The sequence below is a fragment of the Phascolarctos cinereus genome, unplaced genomic scaffold (genome assembly GCF_003287225.1).
Source record: "Phascolarctos cinereus isolate Bilbo 61053 unplaced genomic scaffold, phaCin_HiC Scaffold_3;HRSCAF=262, whole genome shotgun sequence".
Classification (NCBI taxonomy): Eukaryota; Metazoa; Chordata; class Mammalia; order Diprotodontia; family Phascolarctidae; genus Phascolarctos; species Phascolarctos cinereus.
This window is the reverse complement of record NW_027555736.1, coordinates 221837572-221851913: the sequence shown is the minus strand read 5'-3', so window position 1 is coordinate 221851913 and position 14342 is coordinate 221837572. Positions and strand designations below refer to the sequence as shown.

Below are 14342 nucleotides of genomic sequence, written 5' to 3'. Positions count from 1 at the left end.
CCACCTGGGTGCCATCCTAATAATGTGCAATTTTATTCCTACTTCCTGAGCATAGGGCAGAGTTGTTTTGGTTTTGTTTGGTTTTGTTTTTGTTTGCTTTTATTTTTATTTTTTTGTTTTCCCTACAAGGATGGGAAGGATTCTTAACCTCCCACTAGACATCGTCTTCCCAGTCCCCCCATCCCAGCCCTAACTTTATAAAATACATTTTGCCTTTGGGGCTGTCCTCTGCCAGGGGACGAGTTGTAGCTCCCTTGGAAGTAGTTTGTGAGGGGCAGCAAGCAAATTAACCTCTGGACTCTGAGACTAAAAAGGCAGGCTTGACAGTGTGTGTTTATAGGTAGAGGCAATATTCCTGTAGGAAAGCGGGGGAAGCAAAAAACCCGGAAAGTCCCTCAGCCCAGGATCCACTGTGTTCTACATGGTCTGCTCCCTCAGACTTCACATCTTTCCAGCAGCTGGGATGCGAGGTGCCGCGGTCCTGCCCTCGCTTTGGGAACTAAGGCTCTTAATTCCAAGGAGAAGAGGCTGCCCTATGGAGAGGGTTGCAGAAGGAGGGAAGAACTGGAGGCATCGAAAGCAACCGCTTAACTCCTACTGCTGACTCGAGGGTTTTTATTTTTATTTTCTTTTCTGGTTACTTCGTTTTCTGCTGCCCGGGTCTCCCGCGTCAGCCCCTCCCCCAGCCCCCCGCATCCCAACCTCTCCTGCCAAATTGCAAAAGAAGCTTCAGTCGCCCTAGTACTAGTTGATTCAATGAGTCTGAGAGAAAAAGGGGGGAGACAAAGAACCAACGAGCGCACACACACATATATACACACACACACACACATCGAGTTGCGAGTGCACAAGACGCCAGGCAGCGAAAGAAGACTGGGTGGATGTTTACGTGCAGGGCATAGGGATGAAGAGACTTGCGTTGTTGGAAGGCTCGTGTGTGTGTGTGTGTGTGTGTGTGTGTGTCTGTGTGTGTGTGTGTGTGTGTCTGTGTGTGTCTGTGTGTGTGTGTGTGTGTGTGTGTGTGTCTGTCTGTGTGTCTGTGTATGGAGAGGAATGGGGGTGGGCGCAAAGCCCGAGGAGAGGGCTGGGATTTCAGGTCCCACTTGCAGCCCCTCCTTTCTCAGGAACCAGCCAGTCCCCTCTGCAGAGTGTTCTGGCTTCAGTGATTTGCTCTCCCGAGTGTGCCCATTTGCATACGGCTTGCCCATTTGTGAATTTGGCTTCCTAACTCCTCGCTTCAGTTCACCTGAGCTCCAGAGTTCCCCTCACTTTGTATGCGCCAGCCCCTCTGCCTTTTTCTTCGGACTCCGCCGGGCACTGCTCCTACCCTAGCATCCCTCCCTTTCCCTGGATCCCACCCCCAACACTCCCCTTGTTTCTGTTTCTGTTTCTTTTCTTTTTATAGTTGTTGCTGTTGTGGTCTTCCCCTATCCCCCACCCTGCTCCCCTTCTACTCACCCCCGGTCTTTCTCTTTCTCTTTCTCCTCCTCTTCCTGCTGCTGCTTTTCATTTTGTTGGGAGACCAAGGAAGAAACGGAAGAGGATCCGTCAGTGCCCTTCCAGATCGCACAGGGTTAACAACAGTCTCTGTTCTGCTTGGAATCGGAGGAGGAGAAGGAGAACATCCCCTTCCCTAGAATACCCCCTCCCCCTTTTTTTGCTTGGCAGTTCTGCATTGCATCGCTTCATAGTGAAGAAGCAAAAGAAAAAAAATGTTCAAACTCCTTGGATGTTGGGATGTACTAACCTAAACCTTACTTGAGTCTTCTGCTATTCTGCTGTTTCTTTTTTTGTTTGTTTTGTTTTGGGTTTTGTTTTTTTTTTTCACCTTTTCTCCACATGTGATATTCTTGGAGTTTTAGCAATTAGAGTCATCAGGACCCCGGGTGCCTAGGAAGAAATAATCACAACTGGAAGATTTCTGGGGCCTTCCGTGACATGTGTGGTGTTCCCCGGCTCACCAGAGGCTTTCTACATCAGAGAGGACACTGGCAATATAGGTTCATCCAGCACTAAGGGGAAAGGATTGTTTTTGTTTGTTTGTTTGTTTTGTTTTTTGTTTTTGTTTGTTTTTGTTTTTGCCATTTTGTATCTTTGCCTTTTTTTCCGGATATTTACCTCTTACTTGTTTTGAAAAAGTGTGTCCCTCACCTCCTCCAAAGACAAACGCATTCTTCCTGCTATGATGGGCCTCTGGGCATCATGAACTTCATTTTTCTACCCTGGCTGGAATTCAGACTGCCCATCTGTAGTTCTGCAGTGCATTGACCATGCACCTAAGAATATACACAAGCACCTTGCCGGGACGGAGCTCACCTCGCCGTCCTGCCTGGACCCTTGGGATCTGGTCCCTGTTTTGGGGATGTATCATCAGCTCTGTGTGGAGTTCTTCTAATATTGCTTCATCCTCCTCTTCTTCCTCTCCAGTGTCTCACTCTCAGCATGAGCACCATTTCCATGGCAGCAAGCATCACTCAGTGCCTATTTCTATCTATCGCTCCCCTGTCTCCCTTCGAGGAGGGCACGGTGGGTCTCTACTCTTTATCCTTATAACTTGTCGTAGCTATGTTTCAACTCCTCTCCTTCAGGAAGAGTGGAGGTGGGAGGGGAGAGTTCTTAATTTGAAAGAAAGAATAAGGTAATTTAAGTGAATGAGAGATAAGTGTCCCTTTCCCTTTAAATGCCGACTCCCTCTGCACTCCTAGCACAAACCTTGTTTCCTTCAAGCCTTTTCTTCTCCTCTATCCCCTTCCTGCTTAGTCCCAGAAACTTTTTTCCCCTCTAAAATCTCATAATGGCATCTAACTTCTTATACACCTGCCCAGTGTTGTGCTTTGAGAGTTGAATGAATTCGTTCATCTTCCTTTTCCCTTTCCTTATGTTAGTCTTGTTTGGAAAGCTAGTCTACAGCAAAGTACAAGAAAGCCAGATCCTTGGGTCCTCAGAATGAAATTGAGCCGATTAAAATCCTCCTGTGGATCATTTTGTACAGCTGTAAGTCAGGGAGAGGAGGGTCTTAAGCTTGGGGAATATAGAAAAGATAACAAATAATCAGTGTCCAGTTTGATTAACTCTGGAAGCTCTGTGTGTTCCTCTGTAACTCTGAAAGCCAGGATTCTCTAATATTGTACATAGTCTGCTGCATATATTTATAAGAGAGGAAGCATGTTACAAGATAAGGTTAAACCCATTTGCAATTTACCCCAGTGGGCTAAGCTGCACACAGTAATAAATTCTGCTCAATACTTGATGCAGATGTGTGAGAAGATGCTAGGGTGCACAGCATGCGTATGCATGTCCATACATTATAGAGGAAATATGTATAATATGTATGTTTGAGAGAGTGAAGAGGAGTTAGGAAGGGTCTTTTTTTTTTTTTTATAAATATGTATTCAGCTCTCAGTGGGCCATCTCGGAAGGACTGCTGCTTTGAGTCACGGTATGGGCTTGCTATAGTAAACTATTATAAAAGAGCTACAATATTTGTTTACTATGCACTACACTCCAGTGGTGAGGGAAGTAAAAATCATGGATAAATCTCTTACCACAAAAGTAAGTAGCCCAAGAAGGACAGAGCATGGAATATCATGTAGTTCCCTTGCCATGACTTGGGTTTTGAAGATCTAAACTGGTGTAACGTGCAGACCCCATTCTGGATGTCATCTTTCCTCTTGGTGCTCTTCGCCCTGGGCTTCTGTGTGCTGTCTGTCATGTTAAGTGGAAGCACGTTGAGAAAATGCCAACACTCCACTCTCTGGCTCTTGCTCTGTTCTCTCTTTAAATTTTATTTGATGGAGTTGTCAAGCGGCTCAGAGCTTGTAAAGGGGGGGTGATTGATCTTGAACTGGATGCTGTTTTCTTTCTGGCTCCTGCTGGGTCTGCTATGGGCTTCCTGAAAAACCTAGGGAGAGGGGGAAAAATAGCAACATATTGAAATGCAAACTGGCAAAGAACATGGGGGAGGGGGTTGAGATAGAGGGGTACAGAGAGTGGGAAGGGAAAATGGGGTGTGTGGGAAATAAGCTAGACTATTCCTAATAACCATAATTAAACACCCAAAATGCTTTGCAATAATTAGCCAAATTTGGCTAATTACTGTAAATGATCAGCAGGGACATGGAGATTATATGTTGGTTGGAGGTGCACATTGGCAAGATCTTTATGTTTTTGCTTTAGTCTCTAAACAGTTAAAAGCAACTGCTGGTATAAGTGATGGAATCTAATAATCCATCACTCCCCAGGAGTTCTGCACTTTCCTTTCTCACAGGATTCACTTTCCCTAGGCTGAGGGTTTCAGCCTTGCACACATTAAACGTGGCTGTTTTCTCTCTCTCTCTCTCTCTCTCTCTCTCTCTCTCTCTCTCTCTCTCTCTCTCTCTCTCTCTCTCTCTCTCTCTCTCTCGTCTCTGTCTCTCTCTTTCCCCACACAGATATACACACACGCACACACACACACATACTTTTTAACCTATGTTCTTGGGGTCCTGTACCCTGCTGAGCCAACCCGACTGCACTTACTTCCTCTTTAGCCTAAATTGAGTGAGATTTGGGGTGATGGAAAAGAATCGCTAGCTATTCTAAATGAAATGACAGCTGAAACAAAGTACACTTGAGCATTGACACTTCCAAGACTTTGCCTTCAGATTAAAGGAGCAGATGCATCAGAACCATGTGCTCTGGTTCTGCATGTCTCCACACTTTGATGCAAGATTAAGTAGAGAAGCAACCTCACAAAAGGAATTTAGCTCTTAAGTTCTTTCTTTCATGGAGTTTCAATTCACTGATTTGGGTCTTGGTTAAGTGGGCTCATCTATATTAAGTAGACTGTTTTTTGTTGATTAAATAATATGTCTGTGAACTTGAAACCAAGGACTGAGGCAGCTGCCTTCAGGCTACTCTTGACCCTGCTGCTACATTTAAGCACTGGTCTTTTATATTTCATGTCACTATACAGTTTTCTTAATATGCCTTAGTTCCTACCTGTGGCCCATCTACCAGGCTTTTCAGAACCAGACCAAATTGATCTAAGAAAAACATTTTAGAATATTAATGTTAAGAGACTGAAGGGTTGTGGTGGGGGTGTTGTGTAATACCATGAGGTAGATGTCTATTACCTGGACTGCCTTATATGGCGCACTGATTCAAGTCATCATTCTCAATTGTCTGTAAAAAAGGAAATACCCTCCTTTCATGTCTCAAACAGATATAAGAACCTTGAGTCTCAGAACCTCCTATGCAATCTCATGAGAGCAGAGACCCTAAATAATCTCATTTGAGAAGCCAAAAAAGCCTGTATGTCCAGTTGGGAACCCTGGGTATTGCTTCTTTATCCTTAACATATTTATTGGGGGGTGGGAGAGGAGAGGAGAAACACATTGATTTAGAATGAATAGCTATTATTTTTTTTTATCCCTTCAGGAGAGTTTGAACAAAATCAGTCCTAGAAACAGTGTGAGTGAGGAGTGGGAGGGTCAGGGGAAGGGAAAGAGGCAGCATCGAAGAGAACTCCTATATCAACAAAGCACTTTTTCAATATGTTAAAATAATTTTATATTTATATCCCTCTAACTGTAAAGATTCAGTTCTCCCACTTCTCTATAGTTGATTGTCCTTCACTAGATTTCAGTGGCCAGAAGGAATTCATGGGGGTCAACCTTCTGGAAATGAGCCTCTTCTATGTTGAAAGTAGAGGACATACAGCTAATGCTTCAAGTCTTGCCCATTTGGCAAATCCTGCCAGAGTTCAGAAATAGTCCGTCTTGTGCCATAGTGAAAAATAAGAGGAAGATAAATGGAAATTTAATGAATATTCTTGTTATATGTCTTCAAAAAGATATGTATCCTAGGTCAGCTGTGATGACAGCATAAATAATAATAATGATAATGATAATCAATGGCATTTATATAGAGTTGCCAGGTTTTCAGAGTGCTTTTGCAGCATGCAACATCTCGTTTGAGCCCTTGCCTTAACCTGGTGAAGTAGATTTTGTAAGCATTATTATTCTCATGCTACAGATGAGTAAACTGAAGCTCAGGGACATTATATGACTTGCCATTTGCTATCAGCAGTATAAATACCAAAGGCAGAATTTGAACCCAGAATCTTATGAATTCCAAGTCCAGTGCTCTGTCTATCCACTTTGTTAATGTGTCTTTAAATAAGACTGAACCTATTTTTCCTATATCAAACAAAATCACTGAACTTCTGACTTGTCTGTTTGTCAGAACCGCTGTTTTTTCTTACTTTCTTGCCCTTTCCCTTCTGAAATCTCTCTCCTGTCTCCTTTACCATTCTGGAGACAGTTTCATATAATTTTCCTCTGTCTATAAAAGGCTTTCATATGAAGGTAGGTATAGAAAGGCATACAATGAAAATTGTAAAGGGTTTTTTTACACAAATAGACCTTGTAAAATGCAAATTTGCATGTCCTGTGTCATCCAGAATATTCATTGAGATATTTTTTCTTCCTCAGTAGCATGTTACTAAAATAGAATGTTAGCCAAATGAACACAGTACTTTGGTGAAGTTCACTATATACGTATTAGGATATATGCAGTTATTCAATTTCCAAACATCAACACTCCTGAAGGAAATTACCTAATGTTTTTGATTGCCCACCCCCCACCACCACTTTGGTTGCTGAAAACTGTATCTGCCTAAAAAGTGCTGAAACACAGAGGCTATTAGTCACCTAAATTTAGAGGAAAGAACTTAGTTTCCTTTGGTAGAAACAATTGGGCTCAGTACCCTGGCTCTAGTTAAATGACAATAAAAGTTAAAACGGAATCCTAATAGGGGCTATACTTTTCCCCTCCCACACCCAACCAAATCTGTCTTTAAAAGTGAAGTTGAGGAATCATTTCATTCTTCTTGAACTGGGTACATTTCCTAAAGTTTCCTCCCAGGACCAAATTGCTGCTTAAGATTCTGCTGAGTGTCATATTTTGAAAAGCAGGGTTCTGGGAGCCACCCCAGTTCAACATGTCCCAATACAGTTTACTCTTCTCCTAGCTGATGAAGAACCCTACCTGTTATGGCTACATTTGCCACATTCAGTTTTACCCATACAAGCGAGATCAAAGAAACTAAACACATGAAATATCTCAATCCCTTTACTTTTGATACATTAGCAACAATTCACAGTTTATTGGATAAATATTCATGAAGCATCTAGGTGGCATATCATAGATAAAATGCCAGACATAAATTCAGGATAGAACTGAGTTTAAGTCCTGTATTGGACCCTAGCTATAGGAGCCTGCACAAGTCTCTTAGCCTCTCCATTTGCTCATCTGTAAAATGGAGATGGTGATCAAATCTACCTCCTGTGGTTGCTGGGAGGATCAGAAGAGATAGCATACGTAAAGTTCTCTGCCTCCTTAACGGGCTATTTAAATGTTCGCTATTATTATATCAAATGCTAGAGAAAGACTTTGGGTAAGGAAAGGACTCCTGTATGTATTATCTTGGGATCACAGATCTACTTTGCTTTAGTTGGTAATTGTGGTCTAGTATTGGCAGGAATAATAACTGCAGAATTCTTTCCTCCTTAAAGAAGGATGAAGCTACTGACTTCCTGATAGTAGGACCACGCTTTCAGTTTTTGTAGTCATGACCACAGATTTGCAGTAATCTAACTAGCACCTTTACTCAGCCAGCTGCTCTCTAAGAGTTTTCTCTGCCTTCCTTTCCAGGGCTGGGGGTTGCTGAATAATTCATAACCCTAGTTGACAGATAAAATGAGTAGATTTATATGTTTTTGGCCTTGGTGATGAATTAATTAAATTGACTTCTCCTTCTACCCACCCCCATACATTACTTTCTGCTTCTGGAATTTGTAAGCAAATGGGGAGTAGGGAAAGGAGTATTACAGTTTCCTTGTTCAGATCACCATGTGAGGGTGGATGAAATCCAAAGAAATAGTGTCTCTGACTTTTGAAACCAGAGAGTTAGAATGGAGTGGAAAAGGGGTTATAAACTTTGTAGTGTAAGTAGGATATAAAGGGATGGATAGGTGTGTGTGGTGGGGAGGGGATACCAGGAAAATCTCTCTTACCCAATAGAAACCTAATTACTGACAAATGACTAAAATTCTATAATCCAAGTCTCATTCCTTTGGTCTAAGTCAGAGGTTCTTAACTTTTCTTTGTGTTAGGTTCCCCTTTGGAAGCTATGGAACCTTCTTCAGAATAATGTTTTTAAATGCATAAAGTACAGACAGTTATAAAGGGATCCAATTAAAATTTTATTCCTCATCCAAGTTCATGGACCCTTTGAAGTCAGTCCACAAGATTCTTGGGATTTCATGGACCCCAAGTTAAGCATGGCTGGTCTAAGATTTACTGTTTAGTTAAAAATCAAGTACTTTTGATAAGAGTATCCTGTTAAATCATATTAGTCTTTTAAATTAGAAAGCTTGTCTGATTCTTTCCTGGAAGCAGCAGGAGGGTAAAAGAACTTAATTACCCTGAACACTTATTGACTGAGGTTGGAGAAATTGTGGGGGTATTTGCCATTGTAATGAGGTAGGGGTGAGAATGGGTGGTTGGGACTTGAAGGTTGGTCAGAAAAAATTCACCTCATGTAGAATTTTTCCTGTGGCCAGGCCTAGTAATTGGGAAAATGGGTTAACAAATGTGCTATCCAGAGATTCCTCAGTCAGTCTCTGCTAAAAGTAAAGTTTTAAAGTGAAAAATGCAGGTAGCAACTTTCCCAAACATTAAAGCATCTGTCCAAAGACAGAAAATTACATCTGCCTACGTGAAAAAAGTTAGTTTTTCATATCTTTTTTGTTTTTCTGCTTGCTTGTTTTTCCCTCTAATTTTCTTTTGTGATTTAGAGCCTACATTACAGCCTACATTTAGAACTCTACATGTTTGTATAGCCAGGTGTTCTACAGGAATAATTAAACTATAACCTACTTTGTTCTCCCTCCTCAGGAGCCCCCTCAAACATGTCTTGGAGCATATCCTATAGTTCTTGAGCTCCTCACCCTCTGCCCAACTGCCTGCTCTGTGAATTGATGATCTGCAATTTCAATTAACTTTTTTCCCTATCCTGAACACTTTCCAGCCCTCCAGTCCCCTACTCTAGCCTTTTCTTTTCAGTAACTCTCTTTAAATCAACCAGAAAACTTGTGTTCAAATCCCATTTCTAATACTGCGTGATCTTGGGCAAATCACTTAATATCTGTAAGACTCAGTTCCTCATATTTAAAATGAATGATTGTACTAGATTACTTCTAGGGATCACTTCTAATAGTAAATCTATTATCCTATTATCTCATCATCTCACCCAACAGAGGGTGAGGATGGCCCTAAGAAAAATAAAAATGTAAAAACTATTTTAAGAAATGTATATATTGTAGCTTATCTTTTATATCTGGTACAAATGACATAAGCATTTCCATTTTTAAATTCATTTTCCTGTTGTTCTTGTCTGTGTGAGTCCATCTTAACCCTGACTATTTAATTAGGATGTCAAAATCATATCAGATAAAATATGTTTAAAAAATACTTTGGAACTACAGTACTCAAATTTAAGGCAGGGTATCAAGCTTTTTTCACCCCTGACTCTGACTCTTTTATTAAACTTTTACAGAAACAAAAGTCTTTCACAGAATAATAATAATTAAGCATAGCCCATATGTAAAAATGAAACAAGGGATAGTTCATTTCAATAGCATCTTCTCTTGGTCTTTCACTTTTTGTATTATTTTTTCTTGATTCCTTATCTTTGAAGACATTGCATGGTTTTTCATTTGTAAATCAGAGTATCAGGCTTTGTGAGACTTGGGTTATGTCTTTATTGGATCCTAGATCTGGAGTGGAAGGGAACCTCAGACACTATCTAGTCCAACCATCTAATCTTATGGTTAAGAAATTGGAGGCCCAAGGAATTAATTTATTAGTTGCCTAAAGTCTCATACATACTAAGTGTTAGAAACAGAATTGGAAGAGAGGGCTTGTGACTTTATATAAATTGTTTTCATTGTACCATGCTACCTTCTCTTTGATTCTTCTGTCCAGTCGGATATGATTGATAGCAAGCATAATAGTAGAATTCTAATCTTGCCCATTATCTTCATTTTGTGCCTAGTAGAGTGCTTCATACATGTTTGGTGTTCAGTAAATACTGACTTGTTCATTCATCAATTCTAAGTGCAGATTTAACAGCTCATCTCACTTACCAATCTGCAGAAAGCCTCTATTATTTTAGTCCTGGGCTTGCTACATGTGGGGAAAGCTTAAAACATATTTACTCTATGATGGTAGCAGGGGGATAATGTTCCCAAAGGTGGACTTGGCTGTTTTGTTAATTGGAAACTATCACTAGAACTATTTATAACTCTCCTCTAGCTAGGGATCTATTAAGGCAAATCAGAAGTATGAGTCAACTAATTATAGGAAATCCCTTATAGCCATTTATCCCCTCCCCCATCCAGGAAGAATGAAAAAAAAATAGGAGGACTTGGAAAGAATACTTGAGACCCATTTGAAAACAATTTCAGATCTGGAAAAAAAGAAACTAAACAGTTGGGGTCTGGCATCTGGAAAACTTGTAGGACGTATGAGAAAATGGACAAAAAACCATTCAAAATGTGGTGCCAATAATAGTTGAAAAATTAGTAGAAACGACTAGATTTGGAACTAGAGAACATGAATTTAAATCCCAAGTCTCTCATTTCTTACCTGTGTGATTTTGGCTAAGTCATTTTACCTCTCTGGGTCTCCGTTTCCACAACTCTAAAATGACGGATTAAGTAAATAACCTCTTCAGTCCCATTCAACTCAAAATCTATGATAATATGATCATATGGTATCTGAATGTCCATATTAATTCATGGAGGGAAGTAATATGCTCCATTTAGTGAAATGATTTTTTTTTACTTTAATAGTATTTTATTTTTTCCAATTAAATGTAAAGATAATTTTCAACATTTATTTTCTGAAAGATTTTGAGTTTCAACTTTTCTCCCTCCCTTCTCCCTTTCCCCCTCCCCAAGATGACAAGCAGTCTGATACAGGTTATGCCATGTGCAATCATGTAAAACATTTCCACATTAGTGATGTTGTTAAAGAAGAAACAGAACCAAAGGAAAAAAAAGTGAAAATAGTATTCTTCGACGTGCACTCATACTCCGTCAGTTCTTTCTCTTGACGTGGATAGTGTTTTCCGTCATGAGTCTTTTGGAAATGTCTTGGATTATGGTATTGCTGTGAAGAGTTAAATCAATCATAGTTGATTATCATAGTGCAATGATTTTCACACTTTGTAGTAGTTATTTACCTTTATTGTGTCTCCTTTCCTTCCTGGACCCTAAACCTGCCTGGACCTAGAAATGTTAGAGCAAACATAACCTTAGTTTATCCATCCCAGGGAACTTTCATTTCTGAAATATGGAGCTCATTCTGACAATTATTGATATCATAGAACTTGGACTGAGAGCCAGATAAACTAGATTTTAGTTCTGGCTTTGCCCTAACTTTGGGACCTTGGTTAAGGCATCTTAAAAAAATAATAAAAAAAAAAAGTTCTACCTTTCCCACTCAAATATTCCACTGGAGCATCTTAATCTCTGCTCTTATCTTTACTTATATTTGTGTGTATGTGTGTTTTTGTTTTGATAAGGCAGCTGGGACATGTGTTCTTTTCTTTTTCTTCTTCATCTGTAAAATGAAAATGTTAGACTATATGATCTCTGAGGTCCCTTCCAACCCTAAGATTGTATGATTCCATGATTCTTATGTCTTTAAAGATACCACAGTGCACCTTAAACCTGTCTAACTTCTATAGGCCTCCCAATATTTTATTGGTCTATTTTCTTCACTGTCAAAAATACTTATGCCCAAGCCACTGACCAGGTATTCTCTTATTTTTTGGCCCAGAATCCTAATGTACTGAAACAACACATCATGAGGTTATAAAGCCACGTATCAGACTTCACTGTATAGTCAAGTGAAGATGGAAAGGAAACAGTTTGCATTCATTTCATTTATTAATATTACAAAATGACATTGTGTTGTTTATCGTCCTTTGCTGTGTTTACAGCTATTGGCCCTAAAGAGAAGGGGAAAAAACAGCAGCTGAATTTAATATGACTTAAGGGTTAAGGAAACTTTTTTTTCATTCTCCCAGAACTCCCTCACTGTAACTTTCCATCTTGTCAGGAATGTAGCACAGACTTGTTAACATCTATCGGGCTGAAAGTCCCATAAATTCTCTGCATTTGTTGAGATCAGGTAATAGGTGTTTAGTTAGCTAAATATTCTAGTTAAAAATAGTTCTGATTTATTCCAGACTTCTGCATACTTGTAGCAGTGGAATGCCAAGTTCTTGATCATATTCTTACAAGATGGAATGAGGATGGCGGGGTTGGCCAGGGTGGGCAGGGATGGGGGGGCGGGAGGAAGGGGTTAACGCTGGGGAGGAAGAGAGAAGGAGTAAAGTGGAAGTCAGATGAATTGGACAAGAAGTACAAGAAGCTTAGTAAATTGTTCCCATTCTCCCTCCTTCCCTCCAAATAGAATTTTAGAGAATTTTAGAGCTTGAGGGTCCCTTTGATTCTAAAGCAGACCAATGTTTCCTAACTGGGAAGTAGCATTATCTGGGGGGGGGGGATTATGTCTTAGAAATCATCAAATGCTAAAAATCGGGACTTGATTTGTTATTATGTAGATTATCTAGATTTAAGAAAGTATTGGAGAAAATGTTAGTAATATAGATTAAACTTAAAAGTGGGTAATGTGTACAGTTTTTTCTTGAAGAACTGGTTGTTAAACATTTACCAACGTGTAGGAGGATCCAGGTAATGCCTTCTTTTTACAGATGTGTGGAAAGTCCCTGAACCATTCTATAGATTAGAAATTCACTTGGGTTAATAAACTTCTCTCTGAAATTGCAGACAGGCTTAGCAAAGCTAAGCTTTTGACCTGTAACACCCTAGTATGAATTTCTTCACTCAGCTGCTTCCCTGAGAGAACAGGCATAGTATAATGGAAAGAGAAGTGGGTTTGCAATCTTGAGAGCTCTAAATTTGACCCCTGTCTATGATCCTTCCCTGCTGAGTGATATCAGAAAGTCACTTTTCTCAATTCTACTTTCCTCATCATAAATTGGAAATAATACCTGTAGTATCTACCACATTAGGATTGTATGGAGGATTAAATGAGATTATGGATATAAAGCATTTGGAAAATAATCAAAACCTATGCAAATATCAGCTCTCATTTTGCGTGAGCTTGCGTGTGTGCACGTGTGCGTATGCTGTATCCTGGTCCACCTCCAGTTGTCCTGACTGATATCTAGCCAATGGATCCATATGGCTGTGGAGGAGAAAGTGAGACTGGTGACTTTGCACAGCCCTCCCTCAGTCAAATCAAAGTCGACTGCAAGTCATGTCATCATCCCCCTAATATAATGGTGACTTTTGCACAGCCCTCCCTCAGTCAAATCAAAGTCGACTGCAAGTCATGTCATCATCCCCCTAATATAATAGTCCTCTTCGAGAACAAAGGACAAGCCAAACACAATGCACAAACATATATATATATATATATATACATTATATATATATATATATATACATTATATATGTATGTGCATTTTTTGTATATATACATACGTGTATACACACACACACACACACACACATACACATATTTATTTCTTTAAACTGAGTTATAATCGAATCTCATCATATTGGGATCTTATCACATTGAGAGAGGACAAAACAACTGTCTTATAAAATTAGAATCGTGGGTTGTTGAGTATCATTTATTTGTTTGCAAAGGACCTTATGAATACACCACCAAGAACAAACTTTCTAGATTTTATGGGACAGTACCAATTTCAATGAAAGAAAATATACTTTGCCCAAAGAATAATAGGAGGGCAGCTTGGGACAGAGGAGATAGGTTAAAATCTTGGCTCTGTGGCTTACCATGAGTGTAACGGTGGGCAGGGCAGCATATAGCTCTCCAGGCTTTAGTTTTCTCATCTGTAAAATGAAGGGGTTATAGTCACTGATCTCTAAGGGCCTTTTTAATTCAAAATCTATGATCCTATGCTCTTGATATAGTTGGGTTGGCTTAAGAAGTTCAATTTTGGGGACGAAAACCCATTGATCAATGTGTGTGTGTTACGATTTTTGGTTCAGAAAATATGGTCATTGAATTATGTGCCTAGGAAGTAAGCACTTTATGTACCTGCAGAAATTCAGTGGCCATATTTTCTGCTCCTTGGCTGAATGGTGACAAAGAAAAAAATAATAAAATAAGCAAAACTCTGTAGAGCCTTGTCTCTTAACTTAATTAAAATATTTTGATAATTACCTTTAAGT

General features: G+C 39.8%; 1 protein-coding gene across 7 annotated transcripts in view; it reads left to right on the top strand.

Annotated features, from left to right (window-relative positions):
- The window catches only part of NRXN3 (neurexin 3), a 2091311-nt gene that overhangs the window by 1373557 nt on the left and 703412 nt on the right, over nucleotides 1-14342 (top strand). The window contains exon 1 of one of the 7 annotated variants that reach the window (XM_078151453.1): nucleotides 1119-2526. The exons of 5 other annotated variants lie outside the window; for them this stretch is intronic. In XM_078151453.1, the coding sequence (XP_078007579.1) occupies nucleotides 2271-2526 (256 nt within the window). In that variant the 5' untranslated portion in view covers nucleotides 1119-2270. Of the gene's footprint in view, nucleotides 1-1118; nucleotides 2527-14342 lie in introns of those variants that run through there. One more of the 7 variants, XM_078151452.1, reaches the window with a different exon arrangement.